Source organism: Lepidochelys olivacea (assembly GCF_965140295.1).
Source record: "Lepidochelys olivacea isolate rLepOli2 genome assembly, chromosome: 6".
In the NCBI taxonomy this organism is placed as follows: Eukaryota; Metazoa; Chordata; order Testudines; family Cheloniidae; genus Lepidochelys; species Lepidochelys olivacea.
The window spans coordinates 27,172,306-27,190,065 of record NC_140416.1 but is presented as its reverse complement, the minus strand read 5'-3'; the positions used below and the strand labels follow the sequence as shown (position 1 = coordinate 27,190,065).

Below are 17,760 nucleotides of genomic sequence, written 5' to 3'. Positions count from 1 at the left end.
GACAAATAATTCTAAAAGTGAGCTCTCTAAGGCTATGGGAATATCTCCCAAGAGAAGTGATGGAAGTCCTGTTGCTTGAAACTAAACTGAAAGGGCTACTTATGGATATACTGTTGGGATCAATCCTTTAATACCTGTGGGAGGATGAACAAACAGTGTAGAACTGAAACATTTCTTTCATTCAGTATGGTATGGTATGGCATATATACGGTTTTTGCAAGCGGAGTAGATTCATAAACCTATAATTGAAATGTAATGACAATAGCACACTTATAGACCACACTGAATTGTCATATATCTTTGTGTAACTCCCAATGAAATCAATGTGAATTGCGCACATTTCCATGTACTTTGTTCTGTATGCATCTTTAGTCCTATTATCAAATACCTTTTTGTTTTGTTTTGCTTTGCTCTTAGTTATTTTAGTATTAACTCTCGAATTTTTACCCGCAAATGAAGGGTCAAGAAAGAGAGTTGAAAAAACACTGATTATCTACATATATAGTGCTTTAGTAATTTACATATCTATCATATGTCATACATATATACATGTATATTATCTATTAAGGTGTGTTTAATATATATTTAATATACATTTAGACATGTATGCATGGTTAGCTCCATGATACATATATATTTAGGGAGAGTGAGAGCACCTGCATACATGACAGATAGTAGAGATGGATACAGTAATATACCGCTATTTATATAGAGGTATGTAATTCTACCCTGAATGGTAATTAAAAATCTCTGACTTTAGCATGTCCAACTCTGGTCTTCAGTGATGAAACAAGAATGGGAAGCAGTTTATAAAAAACTTGTCCTAGAATTTTGAACTGAGCTTTGCTGAAAAATGATACTGTATACATCACACAGAATCAAGGTCAAAAGTGAAGTAGGACTCAAGGCCCTGAGTAATGAGGGCTTAGCACTTAGCAGAAATGACACATCCAGTTTCCAGCTCAGGAGTGCCAGCTGACTGCCATACTAGCATTCCATACCTATGGAGTTGCACTGGTATCCACTCTGAAGGGAAATCTGCCCTCCAACCTACAGACAAGATGTGTGCTAGTAATTATTACTTTTAGAGGCTTAGGATGAGGTACAACAGAATGTCTGATTGGAACCTTTGCCTCGAAGTAGGCAGACCAAACAATGGAAATATATCACATAAGAGCAGTAATAAGCTATGTTTTGGAAGTGACTTCTCTTATTGGAAGGGTGGGGCGTGTGGAGGGGAATTGGGAAACATATGTTTGACCAGGGTGCCAAACATGTACACCCTTCATCTGAACACTAAAAAGAAAGAATGTTTCTTCTTCTTCATTGGAAGACACTCTTTTTTTTAAAAGAAAATCAACAAAAAGCCCTCCCCAAAACACTGTCCAGTGCATTTTCTTGTATAGAAAATGTAAACAAGTTAGTATATTGAAATTATCCAAAACTCTTAATGTTTGATATGACTCAGTTAAATTAGACATCTGGTCTCATTTCTGACCTCTTATACCGCACAAGAACACATTTCAGCAAGTCTTTATGTACTCAGCTAAGTGACTTGTAAACACTGAATAGAATTTTATTATTTTTATATTTAAATTCTACCACATCTATTTTCTTTCCAAATCATTAAAAATTAAGTCACAGGCTGTTTTAATGTACAATCTGCACAAGGCCTGGGTTGGGAACTCATTATTATTTGAGTTTTGCAGGTGATGGTCTTTTTCCAAATTACATGTAACTCAAGAAACTGACCTAAGATATGTTTAGTCCTGCATGAGGTGCTTATGTTTGTAGTGTGATACACGAGGCATGATACTGGCTGAAGCACTATTATTAAAGAAAGATTAAAACAGCTGTACATTATGCTGAAGCATTCACTCTTTCCTTTGCAGACAGACGGTCCTGGATTACAAGCAGCACTTGACCATTTAAATCACTACAACAACCAAATTTAACCAGCTGGGCCATATTCTCTTAGGCAATGCCTGTTGACTTCCTCGGTCGCAGCTGCTCAAATGAAATTCTGATTAGACAACTTATTTTCAGAAGCCAAAGGCTCTGATTAAATATATTTATTTAGACATGATAAAGTCTTTAAACTCATATCATTTTCTCACAATTACGAGTTGTTGTGGGGTCTAGAAGAACCATATACAGGGATGGCTGACATTTTATATTTGAAAACACACTCCCAACTATGAAGCACTTTGCATTGGAGGTTCATGCTAATCCTAGCCCATATTCCTCTGGTAGACCAGAAATTTTGTGAAGTTAAAGGAAACATGGGGGGTGTTACTGGTCACAGCAGGGGACTGCAAATCTGGAGCTCTGGATTTATATCCAGCTCTACTACCAACTCACTGCATGACCTGGCAATATCCATCTAGGACCTAATCCAATTGATCTGTTGACTTAATGGAAGTAGAACAAGGGCCTATAACCTTCCTATGACTAAGTTTCCTCCACGTAAAACTGTAAAAAAGGACTATTTACCTACATCATTGGAGTGATAAGAGACTTAATTTGTTTGTAAAGTCCTTTGAGAAACACAGAAGAAAAGCCCCACAGAATTAACATAGTAGTATGCAGTAGGAGTTAATACTTCCTCTCCACTAAATTCATTGAGTTATAGTATTATGATGACCCTCATTTACCAAAATTAGCAATTAATAGACAGTAGCTTTTGAATTTTCTGGACTAGGAACAGTGTTGAACTAGGTCATGACTATATCAGGGCTTAGTATGAGGACTTTTCAGCAGCCCTGGCTGTATATCATCTTCAGAAGAACTGTGGACTCTAAACAAGCCTATTTTGATGGTTATTTGCTGAAAGACAAACCTTTTGGGCCCAGCTATACTTAGGCAATTATTTGGTCATTTAAAAGAAAGGGTATGCTACAGGAAAAAATGTGTTTACTAGCCTATGTCTCATTCCTGCAACTGATTCAATACAAACACAGGGTCTGCCCATACATAGTCAACTGCAAAATCACAGCCTTAAAACATTTAATTGAAACTAGTTTTTAAATGTTTATTTTATTCAGCTCAAACAAATGTGAAAAGTTGTGGATCGCCATTTTGCATTACCCATACGTTTTTCAGGTTAACACTGAAGCAGGTCTATTCAGCATTTTGCTATTTCACATGCACAGTACCCAAATCTGCCACAATTACAATCTATTTCTACCCAATATAAAAACTGACAATATCTGAAATTTTGGAGCATGATACATTGCACAACTGTAAATATTTGCTGAAAATTAATTTTCCATAGTCATTGATTAAAAAATAGTACAAATTGATGCCTAACAATTATTTCTTGCAATAGTCAAGTGACCTTTCTTTGTAAAAGTAGCTGGGCAAAACATGAAAATAATTTAACATGAAGATGTGGTCTGCCACTTTTGTGCCAAAATAAAGAGGCATTAAAATGAACAGTGCTTTAGAGTTAGCTGTTCCTCAGAAAGCAAGATATTAGAAATCATGCAAACACTCTTCCTCATGGGAATGTGGAGCATGGAGAACTCTTACATTCAGTAAAAAGTTGTCTTTTTTTTTGTATAAAGTACCTGTTTAGATTAAACCAACTCTAGTATATACTAATAAAGAGTGAGGATAGAAAAGACACCAGAATTAGTAGGAAGAGAAGTTAAAGTGCTTAACCCATCACATTAAAACATTAACTGTAAACTATGCACATTTGGTTTTACACTCCACACAATGTACTTTTGGAAAAGTCTTAGCGGTGGTGTCAATATGATCAACAACAACTTCAAATTCCAGCAGCAAGTATGAGCCAAGAAGCCTTTGATTAGCATGGAGTGCAGAACAACTGTTAACTGACTGTAAAATATGATTTTGCCAAAGTAAAATTTAAAATAGTTTCCTTGTCTAGCCATCAAACTTAAGAGATAATTTTTAAAAGAATGATCTTTACAGCTGAAAACAGACAGATGGTTCTCAAAAATCTGGGACATTCTTTGGAGACGCTTCTCCAGCTTAGGAAATGACACCTTTAGAACACAGTTAACTATGTGCTTGTCATTTAAAAAGGATGCCAAGAAATGTAGAAACCTTCATAAATCTACCTCCCTGCATATTTTCCCATATTGAAATAGGTTGTTTCAGTTTTAATGGATTTCTACTTTGCTACACAGAGCCTGAAGATCTCACCGCATCCCCTTAAAAGCCTGTGAGCCAAATCCTCAACTCCAGGATGTTACAGCCCCCTTATTCCTGAAATACCCACTAATTGATGGGGGAGATGGAAGACTCTGCAAGTGTCCTTCTCTCGCATGTTTTTTCCCCAGATTTTTCATTGCAGGGGACAGGACTTGTCCCACTGCAGAAACATAACGGTGTCTACTTCAGGATCCTCTGACTCCCTGAAAGTTTGTTGTTGTTTTGCCAGAACACTCCCTAAGCAGGAATTCCATGGCAAGGAGGCAGAATAGGAAAAGCCTAAGGACATAGAACTGTGGCTTCTCCACTGGAGTCTAGGTGAAGGGATATTAGGTTATGAGCACCCGCTGCTCTAACCCACCCTCACTCTGACATACATACCAACCACCTCTTCTTTAATACAGATGCTATGCAGGTCTCCCCATGGGCTCAGGGACTGGGAAGATGGTGCCATAGAGGCTGCTGAGGCTTCACTACACATGAAACGTGAAGATCTCTGTGTAGAATCCATCCATGTGCAGATCTAGAAGGATGAACTCACTTCCCCAATTCTATTTAGTCCTTATTCAGTCAAGACTCTCATTTAAGTCACAGAGGATTATTCAGACTAAGAACTGAATATAAGGTGATTCATTGCCTCATGATTTATCCCTATTTTTGTATTTCCTTTTCACATATGCACATATGTTTTATAAAATGCATTTCTTCAGCCACAGATCTGGATCTATAGGTCAGAGCTAGCTCCTCCTTACTCTTAGAACAGTTGCCTACCTTCCTAGATGCAAAAGCTGTTATGAATAAAGTGAAGAAAGATGACAATTACTGAGATAAAATTAAATAACTAATGTTCTTCTGCACTTCTGTTGTTTAAAACAAATATTTTTCTCTTAAAAGGAGAAAAAAATTACTGAAATGTATCCATGAACATGATGAGAGCAGCTAGAAATTCATCATGATTTTTTAAATAAGCTAAGGCATCATTTAAGCTTAAATCTTTGCTTTGACTCATAGGCATCACCTAAAATTCAGAAAGTTTTAGAAAACAAGAGATATCTGTCTAACATGCCTAATGGATCACAAACTGCCATTGCCATAGTAACTGTGAATAACTTTTTCCCAGTTATTGCCAATTATGCACTTCTCTGGCTCTTGATACCCCACACATTCTTTAAGGCATAGAATCTGTCAGAAAAAATATATTACAATAGTCTTAGCCTGCACATACCTTCTTGTTCAGTCCTGGTCATTTCCTCTAGTTTCTTCTGTTTCAATGTGTCCACCACATCGGCAAGGCTTCCTTTGCGGCGTTCTGGAGTTCCAAAATTAACACTGGTCAATAGCTCACTGCGATCGCGACCTCCTTCGTCGGGCTTGTGTGGTGAGGTAGAGGTATTCCGGAAGGAATATAGGGAACATAACTTATTACTCTCTGACTCCTGCAAAGAAACAACATCACATGAAAACACAAACTATTCCACTTGTTTCTGCAATATTTGGATTAGATGACAAGTGAAGGTATATAAATATTACAGTGAGCTGTTTACAACAGTAAATTAGACAACTGTCTCTAAATTCCATGCTAAGGAATGGTCCTATTACCCATGCACCTGCAGGGATCCCCCAGTTCCCCAGGGCAAAATGCAATTTAAGGAAGGTGGTGGTCTTATAGAAGTTTAGTTGCCTCAGTTACAATGTTTGATCATGGGCCCCCCCTCTTACTTAAGCCCTGCCTTGTCCATGAGACTCAGCTTTCACACTTCCCTCTTAAGATACAGAATATTTCCTACTCAAAGAATGACAGATTAATTTTTTTGTGAGAAATGATCTATTGCAATTTGTTTCAATGAATGCTTTAATTCCTCTGGAGTCTTCTCCTGGTTTGCGCAATTTGCATGTTGATCCCTTACATTTAGTATCAATGAAGAAAGCACAAGAGAGATCAAAATTAAAAACATTGGGCCAAATCTTCAGCAGGTGTAAAGCAGCATAGCTCCACAACTTCAAAAGAGGTAAGCCAATTCATAAAAATATAGAGCTGGAAGGAACCTCAAAAGGTCATCTTGTCTAGCCACCCAGGCTGAGGCAGGACCAAGTATACCTAGACCACCCCTGACAAGTGTTTGTATAACCTGTTCTTAATAACCTCGAATGACACATTCCACAATCTCCCTTGGAAGCCTTTTACAGTTCTTAACTATCCTTATAGTTTGAAAGTTTTTCCTAATATCTAACCTACATCTCCCTTGCTGCAGCTTAAGTCCATCACTACTTGTCCTACCTTCACTGGACATGGAGAACAATTGATTACCATTCTCTTTATCACAGCTGTCATAAATATAAAGGGAAGGGTAAACACCTTTAAAATCCCTCCTGGCCAGAGGAAAAACCCTTTCACCTGTAAAGGGTTAAGAAGCTAGGATAACCTCGCTGGCACCTGACCAAAATGACCAATGAGGAGACAAGATACTTTCAAAGCTGGAGTGGGGGAGAAACAAAGGTTCTCTCTGTCTGTGTGATGCTTTTGCCGGGAACAGGAAGGAATGGAGTCTTAGAATTTAGTAAGTAATCTAGCTAGACATGAGTTAGATTTTGTTTTGTTTAAATGGCTGAGAAAATAAGCTGTGCTGAATGGAATGTATATTCCTGTTTTTGTGTCTTTTTGTAACTTAAGGTTTTGCCTAGAGGGATTCTCTCTGTTTTGAATCTAATTGGTGAGGATTTTTATCAAGCCTTCCCCAGGAAAGGGGTGTAGGGTTTGGGGAGGATTTGGGGGGAAAGACATTTCCAAGTGGGCTCTTTCCCGATTATATATTTGTTAGACGCTTGGTGGTGGCAGCAAAATAAAGTCCAAGGACAAAAGGTAAAATAGTTTGTACCTTGGGGAAGTTTTAACCTAAGCTGGTAAAAATAAGCTTAGGGGGTTTTCATGCAGGTCCCCACATCTGTACTCTAGGGTTCAGAGTGGGGAAGGAACCTTGACAACAGCCCTTAACATATTTCAAGACTTATCATGTCACTCCTCACTCTTTTTTTTTTTTTTTGGTCAATTAACCTTTCCTTACAGGTGAGGTTTTCTAAAACTTTTATTATTTGTATTGCTCTCCTCTGGACTCTCTCCAATTTGTCCACATCTTTCTTAAAGTGTGGCACCCAAAAGTGGACAGAGTATTCCAACTGAGATGTCACTGGTACCAAACAGAGCAAGACAATTACCTGCCATGTCTTACATACGACATTCTTGTTATATACCCCAGAATGATATTAGTCTTTTTTGTGATTGCATCTCATTGTTGACTCTTATTTAATTTGTGATTCACTATAATTTCCACAATACTACCACTTAACCAGTCATTCATAATTTTGTATTTGTGCATTTGATTTTTTTTCTTAAGCACAGTACTTTGCACTTGTCATTACTGAATTTCATCTTCTTGATTTCAGACCAATTCTCCAATTTTTCAAGGTCACTTTCAATTCTAACCCGGTCCTTCAAAGTGCTTGCAACTCCACCCATCTTGGTGTCATATGCAAATTTTATAAGCAAACTCTCCACTCCATTAATGAAAATGTTGAATATTACCGCACCCAGGAAAGACCTCTGTGTGACCCCACTAGTTATATCCTCCTAGTTTCACAGTAGCACACTGATAATTACTCCGACTACAAACTTTCAACCAGTTATGAACCCACCTAACAGCAATTTAATCTAGACCACACTTCCCTAGTTTTCTTACGAAAATATCATATGGGACCGTGTCAAAAGCCTTGCTAAAATCAAGACATATCATGTCTACTGCTTCCCCCAATCCACTAGACCGGCAACCCTGTCCCAAGAAGGAAATTAGGTTGGTTTGGCATGACTTGTACTTGACAATTCATGTTGGCTTTAACCTGTTCTTTCCCTATTCTGGCTTGTACTCCCTTCCCCCCGTTGTTAATATAAATTCTGTTAAGCATCTGGTCACAATTAATTTTTATAGTGATGCTTGAAGTAAAATATGCATTAAACATCTCAGCTTTCTTCATGTCAACTGTTGTTAGCTCCCTTTCCACACTAAATAGAGGACCTACACTGTCTTTCATCTTTCTCTTGGGCCTAATGTATTGATAAAACCTTTTCTTATTGCCTTTTATATCCCTTGCTAGGTGTAACTCATTTTCTGCCTTCACCCTTCTGATTTTGTCCTTACATGTTTGTGCTATTGTTTTGTATTCATCCTTTGCAATTCGTTTCCACGGTCTGTATAATTCTTCTTTGATTTTCAGGTCATTACAGAGCTCCTCATGGAACCCTATTGGCCTCTTACTAGTCTTCCTGTTTTTGCTTTGCAATGGGGTAGTTTGCAGCTGTGCCTTTAATATTTTCTCTTTCAGAAACCGTCAGTTCTCCTGAACTCCCTTTTCTCTTAGATTTTCTTCTCATGGGACCTTACCTACCAGTTCTCTGAGTTTGTTAAAAACTACTTTTTTTAGTCCTTATTCTACTGCTTTCCCTCCTTCCTTTCCTTAGAATCATGAAATCTATCTTTTATGATCACTTTCACCCAAATTTCCTTCTATCTTCAGGTTCAAAGGAACAGAGAAAATCAAATGAATACACATAATTACACTGACCATATGATAATGCATACATGGACGCTCATGTATTGCTCCTTCAGTCTTTAGGTCATATCATTTTCTTACCGAACAAAGATTAGAATACTTCTGATATACATATCTGGAAGTAACTTTAACAGACTTAAACAGATAAGAATGAACAAACAAATGAATTTTAAGATAAAAATAGTCATGTATACTGATATGTATGAGTATTGGGATTGTGTACATCAAATGGGGTATTTGCATAACTTAGACAATGAAAATTATATGCTATGTCAGAAATAAATATGGCATCTTTCTTGGCAATGGGAAGAAATCAGTATTTTGCAAAGAAGCTAAAAACTAAGCACCAAAGAGCTCCTGCTAATTTCTTCCTTTTGTTGCTCTCACCATGTTGCCCACCTTTGAATCCCTTAATTGGCTTCTTCTCTTGCTGTATTAAACTCAACTCCTCAGTCTACTGCCCAAGGCCCCCATCTACATCTCTGCTCTCATTTTCTCTTAGTACCATTCACTGAAATGGATATAAGACTGGATTCTCAAATCTCCCTCTTAAAACCTCTGCATCAAAAATTACCCAGGACCTCCACTTCCCCAAATTATTGCTCTGTGTCCTAATTTTGTTGATTTTATCTAGATAATATTGTGAACAGTCTGGGGAAAGGAATATGTCTAGAAACTCTGTAAGTTTCAAGCACTATACTTACAATAAAATAATACTAATAATAGTAATATACTCAAGGCTTGATAGAAAATGTGTTAGTACTATTGAGAACCATTCCCCTAATGCCACTGCAAATGCACACCATTCACAACAATAGTATCCTTACTACCCTTGGAGCTGAGGTAGTACTAAGTAGAATATTTGCTGTGAAGTGTCCCCGGTGAAAAAGAAGTCTGAAGAAAAAAGTGACTAGACAAATTAATAATGGCAGACATAAAACCCTGCTCCAGCCTTAATAGGATTAAGAAGTGGCTGTGCAAAACTGCAGAATGAACAATACAAACAACAAACAAGTAGGGCAAGGTCTACTGATGACCAAGAAGAAATTGGTTAGTCTCTAAGGTGCCACAAGTACTCCTTTTCTTTTTGCGAATACAGACTAACACGGCTGTTACTCTGAAACCAATGTAATATATGTTCATCATGGCATTATTACCATCATCTACAAAGGAGGGAATATTTGATAGCTATTCTGAAAATGCATTCGTTCACTGTTATGGGGTGTGCTCCCCACACTCACCCTGAAAGGGTTAATGTAGGCCAGAGGGACCATTTAACCCTCATACACTGCCACAGACATGGCCCTGGACTGGAACCCAGAGCAGAGGGTGGACCTTGGTTCCCCTATCAGCCACTGAACAAGTGACATAGTTGGGGCAATGATCATGAAGCATATCCGGGACCATTCATCCCAGTCACTGAGGGAGTGACTCAGCCAGGACAGTGGACTTAAACACTGTTTGGGATGCTGTAGAGGAGTTTGATGGAACCTCAGAAGGGGAGGACTATTGTGAGTTGGCCGGAGGGCTAAATCACAAAGACATGGTGCTGCAGGTCCTGAGGAGCAAGAAAGGTCCCACAGAACAACACAGCGAGACAACAGACCCAATCCCCAGAGTGCCAAGGAGGAGCCACCCCTAGTGGTGATTAGTGACATTCACCAACATAGAAAACTAAGCACCATAACAGCAGCAGCAATGGCAGAAGTCATGCCAAGATCAAATTCAAGGAAAGGTGACATTGTGTCTAATTCTCTACCCCTATTTTTCAATCTACTGGATCTGAATGAATGTTTTGCCTGATCCAGTGTTATTCATGACAGGAACAACTATATAACACAGTGTCATACACAACATTTGGAGTTTAGATGGTCATGGTGCCATGTGGTTTGTCGCTTAAAGATGATGATTTTCTTATGCAGAAAAGTTCAGACCTTCGCCAATGGCATTAAAAATGTTACACTTCCTAAAAAAAATTTTTCCAGAAAGCATCTTTTGATGTTTTTTCCATTGAAAAACTTGAGCTCCTAAATTATGTTTCTTTTATAACATCATTTTTGAAAATTAGCCATTTAAAAGGACATTCTTCTAAAGAAGCAAAGAAGAAAAATATGCTTAAGGTTAAACTGAGGATAATAGATGTTTCAGTGTTATTCAATCCTTTGGAAAATAGGCCCTGCTACCTGTCAGTCAAATCCTCTTCACAGCACATTGCCCAAATGACTGAGCCGTGTGCTAGGAAAGACTACAGCAATGTAGGAGGGAGGGGAATTATTGCCCAAAGGCCAATGCTCCACGGCCACTGCTGAAGCACCAGAGCTGCAGTAGGCTTGCAGACATGCTCCATCTGCAAGGACTGGGAATCCAGCTGGTGGATTTGCAAAATTGCAACACCTCTCTTAGTCCCCAAATCCCTTCTGAGCAGCCATCCACACAGTCTCTCTCTACGCAGCACACATATATTGGTTTAGTGCTTAAAATGTACCATCTTCCTGGGGTTTGCTTTTATTGTTAACTTAAACATCAGTATAACAGTAAAAACATAACTGGGTTCAAAAAAGAATTCAATAAACTCACGAAGGATAGGTCCATCAATGGCTATTAGCCAAGATGGTCAGGGATGCAACCCTATGTTCCAGTGGTCCCGAGACCTCTGACTGTCACCTGACTGGATGACGGGGAACAGATCACTCAATAAATTGCCCTGTTCTGTTCATTCTTTCTGAAGCATCTGGCACTGGCCACTGTCAGAATATAGAATTCTGGAATAGATGGACCATTAGTCTGACCCTGTATGGCCATTCTTATGTTCTTAACAGCAACAAAAAGCAAAGCATAAGTCTCAGCCTAAACCTACTCCCAGAGCTTGGCTTTTTCCCTGCAGAGCTTCTCAGTCCATCCTAATTCTTTCTGACCCAAAGCCCACTGAAGTCCTTAGGAGTCATTCTGTTGACTTCAATGGGTTTTGCACCAGGCCTTCAGAGAAGGATGCTAACTTTATTTATACCTCTTAGCTGGAGATAATAGACTCATCTAATCTATAGAGTAAGCAGAAATAACAGAGTTCTAGCACCTAACACCCTGCCCCACCTTGATGGCATTCATGGAATGAGTCCAGCACAGATGTTCCCTGGGATGCAAAGGTTGAAGCCTATATATGCTAATGTCTCCATATCCTAACACAACTGAACAGCATGCGGAACCACGTTTGCACTTTGCCCACAAACCTACATCCCCACAAAGGGGAAGGGACAGAATTTGCTCCCGTGAAAATGTATATATTTACTGGGTAGAGAAGAAGTGATAACCTGTGAGCATGAAATTGGGTTGGTTCAAGTAATAATTTACAATAAACCACTTTAGGAGAAAATCCTGAGAGGAATAAAAACCTGTGTTCCCGAGACTTGATGGCTCTGGAATCCCCAGAATTGGGATCAACATAAGGACTTCCCCATTCACAGTTCCAAAACTGAACTGGCACTTTAAAGACACCTCCCGCCCCCAAGGATGAATTCCCGAAACTCATTTGCCTCTGAAATTAGCAATTGGAAACAGAATAGCTGAGGAGTCAACAGGAAAACTGCACAAGCTGAAAGGTATTCAAGGGATTAAATGGGCAAATGGAAAGACTGAAGGCCAGTCCAGTGTAAATACCTTATCTAATAATAGCAGAACTATGTCAGAAAAATCTAAATGGCTATGCATTTGGGACAATAATTTCTGAAAGACCCTAATAAGAAAGATGTCAAAGTTAAAAAGGAAAAAGCTACAAAAGACATTTTATAGCTATCCCACTAGCATATCCTGTGTATATGCAACTGACTGCATTGCGTGCATTCCAATTAGAAGAACAAGCTGATCTCAAGTAAAGAAATAAACTAGACAGTGGGAGAAACAATGGGCCAAGGAAGGCCTTTCAAAGACATTTTCACTGAGACAATGACCCACCTGTGAGATCTGCTAGTTGAAAGGGAGTTCCTACTAGAGTAATGATTTATTATTTGCTCAGCTAAGGAGCAAGTTCCCAAAGGATTCCCACCTGTTGGATATTTAAAAATTGAGTGTCTTCATTTTTTTCTCCTTAATGTCTCAATCAGTTTTACTTAAAGAGCATAATGAGCCTTTAGTAGAAATTCGGAAGGTAAGTGTGTAGAAGGCCAGTGTTCCTCACCCCATAAGAGGAAAAGGGGAAACTGGTTCCCTTGAAGCTACAGAGAGTTCTGTAGGGGAAGAGATCCTACCCTTTTCTGGCTAGCAAGCTTGATCTTCCTGTGTGGTAAGGAGTGTCTTTATTTCCCCAACATGTGTGCCGAGGAGAGAAAAGAAGGGGTGCCACGCAAGGGGATCTTTTCTTTTTCCATATAGGCTGGAAGAAATGGTGGGGGGAACAAAAAGAAAAATGCTGAGTCAGAATCAACTCAAATATTGCCCACTGGACAGGCCTAGCAGAGCAAGGCAGATCTACAGTGCTGATGAGAATTCCTAGTTCGGTTCAATTTCTGTCAATACTGCTGAGAGTAACTTATGATAGGGGGATGGACAAAAGAATGCGAGAAGCTGGGAATGGGTGATAGGGGATGAATCACTTGATGATTACCTGCTCTATTCATTCCCTCTGAAGCATCTGGCATTGGCCACTGTCAGAAGACAGGATACTGGGCTTGATGGACCTTTGGTCTGACCCAATATGGCTGTTCTTATGTGAGTATCAACTGAAGATATTCAGACATAGTCTGATGACCAAATACAGGCAGTATTCAAGCTGCTCAGCAAACTAGTCAATTGATACCACTGTAAACACTCTCAAATTTTAAAAAAAATGGTTCTTTTACCGTAAATTAGATGTTTATGACTAAGCTGGAAATAGTATCTTTAACTCAGGTCACTTTCTTTGAAAGTTCATTTTCCAAGGTAAAACACTAACTGATTTCAGTGAATAAGGATTTCAAGGTTGGGTAAAAAGACAAAATAGTGGAAAAAATGCTAAATAGCAAACTTGCAGTCTATGCAAAAATGGTGGATTTTATTTAGAGTGCACTTTAGCAACCAAATATTATGAAAATCTGGCAGAATGAGCCTACATTATTAACTACTGCATTAATATTAATTCAATTCCAAATCAAGAAATAGGAAAACAATATTAAAATCTTCATAAACCCACAATAGTAAAATATTATTTCCTCTGGCTGAGAATCATATTTCCCTTCTAATGGGAAGAGAGAGTTGAGAAAAATCCACAGATGTAAAATGGTAAATGCGATGCAAACTAGTCCTGGTAAAAGTATCATTTACTACAAATAATATAGCAAAATCCACTTTTTCTTCTCACTTTAACCTAAGCTGAGATCTGGTAGAGAATGCTCACTAGGCTTTTAATAAAATCCTCCCACTCACACATTATTACTAGTTAATAATAAAGGAATTATACATGCTTATATCAGACTATAGAAGAAGTGCAGAATTTTTCTGATCCTGAATCACAGCCTGTTCATTATCTAAAAATCACCCAAAAAAAGGTGACATTTCAGGACAAACTCTTAATAATATAATCAATAAAATTGGCAGATGGCTTATGATAAAGAGGTGCATGATAAATTGTAATACCCTAAGCAAGACTTTGTATTTTTAAACAGTTTTTCCCTGGGTGGTGGTGGGGGTTTGTTTGTTTGTTTTTTGGGTTTTTTTTTTTTTCAGTTTTGTGTATGTTTTTAAATTATCAATTGCAGGATTGACTGTACTTGAAATTCTATTGTCAAGCAACCTAGAAAGACAGAGATCCAGTCTTAACCACTGAAATTCAACTACTTATGGCCCAGTGGGGACAAGCCATTGACCTGTGCTTAAAAATGCTGGGTTTTAATAGACAAAGTAGATGCTGAGCCTTGATCCTGCTCCCTCTGTTGTCAGTGACAAAAGTCCCACTGCCTGCTATACACCTCTTATTTTTGCCTGGTTGGAAAAGGCATATCTGCTGTAGCCTGTGCTCAGGGAGCAATAACTTGGTCCATGAAATTTTCATGGAAATTTTTCACTTTAGTTGAAATTTCCAAGGTTTTTATTTGTAAAAATGAAAACATTTTTCGGGAACGTTTTTGTTTTTCAAAAACCAAATGTTTTTTGGTATCAGTTTTTCATTAAAAGATTGAAAACATTTTGTGAGAAAAATAAAAAAAAAATGAAATATTTTCAAAATTTCCAGCAAAAAATAACGGGTATTTTACCAGCTCTACTATGACATAGTAAGTCCAATCATAGTAGAAAATATTTAAAATATATATTTGTTATATAAAATATTAATTTCCTTGCCAGCCCATGGACACATGCAAATAAGGACAGAAAATGGCCCCAAAATGTCTTAAATGAGATAAACAATGCAACCCAGCCTGGGCAAAGCACCCTTATACTAGATAAAATACCCATCCATGGTCATAGAACCTGAATCCCTAAACTGACATTGATGAACTCCAGGAAAATAAAATAATTTTACAAAAGAAACTATCAGTTCATGAATGCTACGATGCTACTATGCGTTGAACAATCAAGGAAAGGGTGGTTGGTACACAAAATCAAACCTTCAGTAAGCCCATATACTGCTGCCCTAATGCACAGAAAGATTGATGAGGAAGCACCATTTGTGTTCTTGGTACAGCATAATACAGCTTTCTTATGTGAATCCTTGGCCCTTGTTATACCTGGCAGTATCCTTCATTAGCTAATCACAGGGCATCATGGAGAAATACGTGGCACTTTTACGGGTCTTCCCAGACTGGGAAGGATAAACAGTGATTGGCCTCTCCGGTGGGTCTTTTTGGAGCTCCCGTGAGTGGCCCAGGCAAGAGCAGTTCTGCCACAGGCAGAAATAATGTCGGAACAGTTTCTATCTATAATCCCAGCCTGAAAAAGAATGAAAACTATTCCTGGCAAGTATGTGTTATGTACTCCATAATAGTTCTTTTAAAACCCTTACATTAGGATAATATGTATAAAAGTTTGGCACGCATTTTACACTGAGGATCTGAGGCATATATGGTAAAAATCTCCACAAAACTTATTTGAAATTAGTACATTTCAAATTTAAATAGTTAACTCTAAAAATAAAAATTAAATTAAATAAATAAAAGCAATTAGATCAATATCTTAGAGCAATCATTTGCTACATTTCATATTTTAAAATCACTGTCGTTCCAAGTTACGTGCCGTAAGTAGAAAAAATCTTAAGCCCTACGACATATTTTATTTTTTTTGTGAAAAGATGGGTTTAATAAGAATTTAATAACTACAATTTTCTCAGTACTGAAAAAAAAATTCATTTTTTATGTGCCAGATTCTAGCACACTTACTTTTGTTAAGTTGTCTGTTATTCTGTTAGTAGTCCCATTGGTTTCAACGGGACTACCTCATGAATAAAGTACTAGTCCACATCTGGCCCACCATCCCTGACCTCAGTGTCTAAAGACAGTTTTACAAAGCAACTAAAGTGACATTTCTGAAGCTCTTTCATTTCTAAAACAGAATACATACACATGAAATGACAGTTCCATCTCTGAAACACTGTAGGGCAGAACACAAAGAAGAGAATGGTTTCAGAGTAACAGCCGTGTTAGTCTGTATTCACAAAAAGAAAAGGAGTACTTGTGGCACCTTAAAGACTAACCAATTTATTTGAGCATAAGCTTTCGTGAGCTACAGCTCACTTCATCAGATGCAGTGAGCTGTATCTCAGGAAAGCTTACGCTCAAATAAATTGGTTAGTCTTTAAGGTGCCACAAGTACTCCTTTTCTTTTTTTAAAGAAGAGAATGTAATTGACACCATGCAACATACAGCATGTTTATATCTTAGCTTTAACTTTTTTTAAAAAGATCCTCCTCTTATGCTCACTTATTTTCATAAACACTAATGGGTGTACTCAGCCTTCCATACAAACACATCTCCCATTAATACTAACAGAACCCTACATTCCTATTTTAAACATTAGGAAGGAAAAATAGACGCCACATCCTGGACTTTGCAGCCTCACAGTGAAATGGATCCTGCAAACTCAGGATGAAATATTCCAGCTTCCTCTGCTGAAGGCCCAAACTCCACACTGGAATTATTGTGATTCTGCCCTGTTGTTGAGGTCGAAACCAAAGGGTTACATCTTGGGACTCTGCAGCCTGGTGCACCCCACAGAACCAGACTACATGGTAGTTCTCTATTAGGGACTATGGTGAAGGCTGTGGGTGGGCCAGCAGTTTGGTGATGTGCATGTGTCACAAACCCTAAGCAGGAAAAATGCAGAAGTCTGTGGTCACTGATAGAGGACCGCCCCCAACCTTTATTCTAGTTCTTGTATTTTGTAAAGGGCACATATATTTTACCCTCTATAACAGGAGTGGCCATACTTATTTACCCTCCGAGCGCATACAATAATCTTCAGAAGTTTGAGAGCCACAAGACACGCACAACCTGCCCCACAGGACGGTGCCTGCCAAGGCACAGGGCTTCTTCCCCAATGCCCCTCCGTGGGGATAAAGTCCTTAGACTCACCCCTCCCTCTAGGGCAAAAGCCCCAGTCCCACCACCCCAACATAGGGCAGAAGCCCCCAGTCCCACCACCCCAACACAGAGCAGAAGCCCAGTCCTACCACCCCGATGTAGGACAGAAGCACTGAGCTTCTCCCCACCCAGTCTGGTAGGTGGAGAATGAAGGGCGCATGAGGAGCTCCACAAACAGCACTTTAACTGTAAGAAAGCCACATTCAGCTCCCGAGCCACAGTTTGGCCACGCCTGCCCTATACAGATGAGAGAAGAAGTGATATTGTGGACAGAAACAATAGGCAGAAGACTCCAGAAAATTAGGGAAAAGTATTAGTTTATAATGTAAGAGTTTAACTTTAATTACAAATTTTCAAACTTTGATTGTAGGCTGCTGACTGTCAATCCTATCTTGTTCAAAAGCCAATGAGAAAACACAAACTGTTTCCACGGGAG

At 38.6% G+C, this 17,760-nt stretch overlaps 1 protein-coding gene across 1 annotated transcript in view; it reads right to left on the bottom strand.

Annotated features, from left to right (window-relative positions):
- The window catches only part of SOX6 (SRY-box transcription factor 6), a 294,444-nt gene that overhangs the window by 252,357 nt on the left and 24,327 nt on the right, over positions 1–17,760 (bottom strand). Inside the window, exon 4 of the mRNA XM_084631143.1 lies at positions 5,408–5,618. Coding sequence (XP_084487269.1) covers positions 5,408–5,618 — 211 coding nt within the window. The remainder of the gene's footprint in view (positions 1–5,407; positions 5,619–17,760) is intronic.